The sequence below is a fragment of the Glossina fuscipes genome, unplaced genomic scaffold (assembly GCF_014805625.2).
Source record: "Glossina fuscipes isolate IAEA_lab_2018 unplaced genomic scaffold, Yale_Gfus_2 61, whole genome shotgun sequence".
In the NCBI taxonomy this organism is placed as follows: Eukaryota; Metazoa; Arthropoda; class Insecta; order Diptera; family Glossinidae; genus Glossina; species Glossina fuscipes.
Genome location: NW_023998433.1, coordinates 704,425 through 708,534, shown reverse-complemented (window position 1 = coordinate 708,534; position 4,110 = coordinate 704,425). Strand labels below are relative to the sequence as shown.

At 31.5% G+C, this 4,110-nt stretch overlaps 1 protein-coding gene across 1 annotated transcript; it reads right to left on the bottom strand.

The window, feature by feature from the left end:
* Window positions 1-1,035: 1,035 nt before the first annotated feature.
* LOC119637991 lies at window positions 1,036-2,573 on the bottom strand. The gene is made up of 2 exons (XM_038034495.1): window positions 2,461-2,573; window positions 1,036-2,350 (listed from the first exon to the last, which is right to left on the bottom strand). Exons 1-2 carry the CDS (start codon window positions 2,470-2,472, stop codon window positions 2,129-2,131), a joined length of 234 nt encoding a protein of 77 aa, XP_037890423.1. The 5' UTR covers window positions 2,473-2,573; the 3' UTR covers window positions 1,036-2,128.
* Between the last annotated feature and the right edge of the window lie 1,537 nt (window positions 2,574-4,110).

The following is a 4,110-nucleotide window of genomic DNA, read 5'->3' as shown; positions in this document are numbered from 1 at the left end:
CTATTGCGTAAACATTATCACAAACGACATAGTATTACTTGAGCTTTATTTAAAAAGTCTTGCAGAGACCAATCACTATTTTTGATTCCAATTATATTACTACGAATTAGGCGCTATGAACTCTGTTCATCCATTAGCTCTCTGAAATCTTGTGAATTTTTTATCAAAGAGTGGTAAACTTCTTCACTTGGCAAATTCATGCATTCTTGGTCCGAAACTACAAGACAGTAATAATTAGGTGCGTTAAAACGTGCGCAAGCATTTTAATTGAGACATTTACATAAACTGGATATTTATTCGTTCTTGAATTAATGGAGAGAATACTCGAAGAGAGCTAGCTATTGGAAATATTTAGTCTGCAGGAAGCCAAAAACTTTCATATAATAACAATAACAACAAATTGTTTGAGCGGAAAATCAACTCTGTGTCGTATGAATAAGAAGAAGTAAGTTTGGTTAGAGATCGTTTGGAGGCAAAATTAACTCTGAGTCGTATTTTTTATTTTTTTTAATGTGACCAAACGCTGAGGAGATGGCCCATATGTGACCCACGGTGATCGTTAGAACGAGGTGAGGAAAGAAATAGGAATATTGTTAACCGCGCATTTGTGGGTGTGGGACCAGTCGATAAATGGTATGTCTTTACTGAATGAAAACGACCTGCGACTACGACCAAACGCTGACTAGGTAATCGCGGCTCTCATATCGAACATGAATTTGTTGCATGTAACTGACATTTAATCGAGGGTCTATCCGCCTGAGTGGCCGAGTAGGCAAGAGTCTCGACTAGCAACTACATGGTCGTGGGTTCAAATCTCAAGTGCGGTAGAGTTTTTCATAAAAAGCCGAAAGCCTAAGATGCTACTGATTTTAAGACTTTAGTCATAGAATTTATTCTCTGGCTAAATTTATAATCATAATAATACTAATAATAATAATAATAATAATAATAATAATAATAATCGAGGGTCTATAATAAACATAAAATAATAAGAAACCTTCATATTGTCAGTTAATTATTGTTATAAGTGATTTTCAAAGGGGTTACAATGCGGTAGTCTATTTTTGTTTGTTTTTGGGTTTTGCGAGAAATGTTACTTAGATAGAATATAAACTCTCGTTTGCTTATTTGACTAAAGGAACGAATACTGTTTTTTTAGCAAAAACGGCTAAATAGCTTGACCATTTCGTTTTCGCTTAGTTTTCATATGTTTCACCAAAATCTTTAACCATTTCTCTAAAACGGCGCGCTTTCTTACCTACAGCAACAATAGGTTTTTCGAAATGGTATGTTTAGTGGCGCCATATATAGATGACTATTTGAGTTGAAATGTAATAATAAAAGCCGAGTTAGACAACGCGTTTATTGCGCAGGTAAAAGTCTTTTATTCTTCATGAAGTTTTCCAATCGCAATAGATGGCGCCAATATAATGTACTATATTGAAAAAATCGTCTTGATGTATTTCTGCTAGTCTCTGTCATGAATTATAAGCTACAGTTTTTTACGGGCGTGGTCATAGGCGAATCCTGTATATTTTCAAATTCGATCAATGTTCATTAACCAAGAGTACCCAAGTTTTAGATTCCAGTCTCAATTTTTGCGGTCGCGAGCGTTTTATCAGCAAACAAACAGACAAGCAAAAATACAGATGTACATGGTTATATTGTCTTACGTTCTTAAGTATATACTCAGGTGAATATTTCAGAGTGTTTTCGATAAGTGGATATAGAAATGTAACTAACATGATGCAAAACATCTATTGAAAAATAATCTTACTATCACAGGAATTCAACTTCTTCTTTATGATGATTACATCGAGCTCACTAATATTTCAAATAAGATCAGTGTATTACACTCAGTATATATATAAATACGTTGAATACGTGTGGAATATTATAAAGGAAAAGTTTTAAAAATAGATTATAAAACAAAGTAAAAAAATATATCAACTTGCTATTTAGCCCAGACCTTTTAATCAACCCGATTATAATGTTTATCAAAATGATATTGGGAAACTTCATAAAATATTGAGGAAGTTGTTACCTTTTCTTTTGTTTGTGTATTTTACTTTCTTAATTAATGAAACTACTCGTGAACTTTAACAATAACCCATCCCTTCAGATGCAATCAACGCAACAAATATGATGCAGCAAAAGGATAACTAGTGTAGGCGGCAGTGTAAGAAGATGCAATATAGGGAGAAGTGTAGGGGGCATAATAGGATGAAGTGTAAGCAGGCGTTGTATATAGCGAGGCGGCCACCAAGGGGGACGAATAAGCCAATGGTGCAATTACAGCCGGTTTTGCCGAAACCAACGTGACCAATAAAGGTATTAAACACAAAATAAACTACAAAGTAAAGGGAATAATATAAACATCATAAATATGCACATAAATCGTTTATTCACATAATACGAATCGATTTCATTAAGAACGCTTATAAAAAAAGAACTACTTACAAATTTATACATACTTTGTTGAGGATTTATTGATGGTTGTGGTGGTGAAGATAGTGGTAGATTTAATTAAAACTCCGATAACAAATGATTGAAAACTCCAGCTATTTATACTAAATTTTGTGAGTTGTTTTGTGATTGAAAAGTGAAGTAATAATAAAAAATAAATTTGGTTTTAATTTATATTCGTAACAGAAGTTGCTGTTTGAAATATTTGTATGAATAATTTATTTAATCATCAGGAAAAGAAAAACAAAAAATTTATTGTTTTGTTTACAATACATGCTGCTAGTTAATATATATTTTATATTGCATATTAAGTACTAAATATTAAATATATTATATGTTTTATACTATGTCTGATGTTATATATTATATATTAATTTTATATTTTATATATCATATATCACATATATCATAAATATGCATATACACATAAATATTATGTGTTACATATTTTATATTATATACACGTTTATCTGTCGTTCTGTCAAACTGTATTTTAAAGTCCCAGTTATAAAGATTCAGTCAAAACCGAAAAACTTGGCACACTAATATACTTCACACTTAATTTTCTGAAATAGAACTAATAATAAGACCGGTACGATAACGACACCTGCAATGTTGATGGAATCAATCCCGGTTAAAGACGAAAGATTATGAATGGATCGATAGTTTTTGTGATCAACATATTTGGCCGTTTAAATTAAAGGGCAACTTATTGACATAGTTAACGTAACTATGATTTAAAAAGTAGGAAAAACTTTTTTTGCAATTTTGTAAGCAATAGGAAAAGTCGACTTAGTTTTTGAGACCAAAAATTTATTAAAAAAAACAAAAACACTAAAAAATCAACATTGTCTATTAATAATACTATTATATCCACTGCAACTATATTATACGTAGTTCTTAGATATCTCCACCATTTGACATATATCCAGTTTAGAGTGAATCAGCGGCCAATTCGAAATTCAATCATAATTTAAACGTAGGACTAAAAATCGAAAGTTTTTACTTGGCAAATGCTCTTCCAGCCCTTGGCTCAAATTAAGGCTCGATTCAGATTAAACGATCAAGCGTAATATTAGTGCTGAACAATCAACTCCTGTCAAATATTTACAAAAGCTTTCTAAATATTTTATTCTAAAGTTTATTCATAATGCGTTACAAATTTAATCAAAGCTCCAACGTAAAATAGGGACGGCCAACTTTTTCCTTAAGCGCCTGATTTTTTTTTCTTGCTTTTATAGCGTTTGTTGCGTCTCTTACACAATAAACAGAAGAGAGCTCATTTCTTTCATCTTATTGCCGGACATTAAAGTGAAAATAACTTATTCGAATCTTTATTGCTATTGAATATATTCTCTTGGACACCGCAGGCAATGAACAATTGCTTATAAGTTGAGAGCATCTATCTTACAAACGAAATTTAAAAAACGAAAGCTTGTGCACATTTTTAGTATGAAGTGATGCCTTGTACTTCTTGAATAGGTCACGTACAAGAATATTTAACAACAACGATCAAGGTGTTGGGTATTAAAAAATTCGATTCTAACCCCTAACACAATATGTTTGCCTAATTTTTTATTTTTTGCCTTTTTTATGTTTACGTATTATGTATTTGTATGTAATTACAGAAAGTGTTGTAGAATT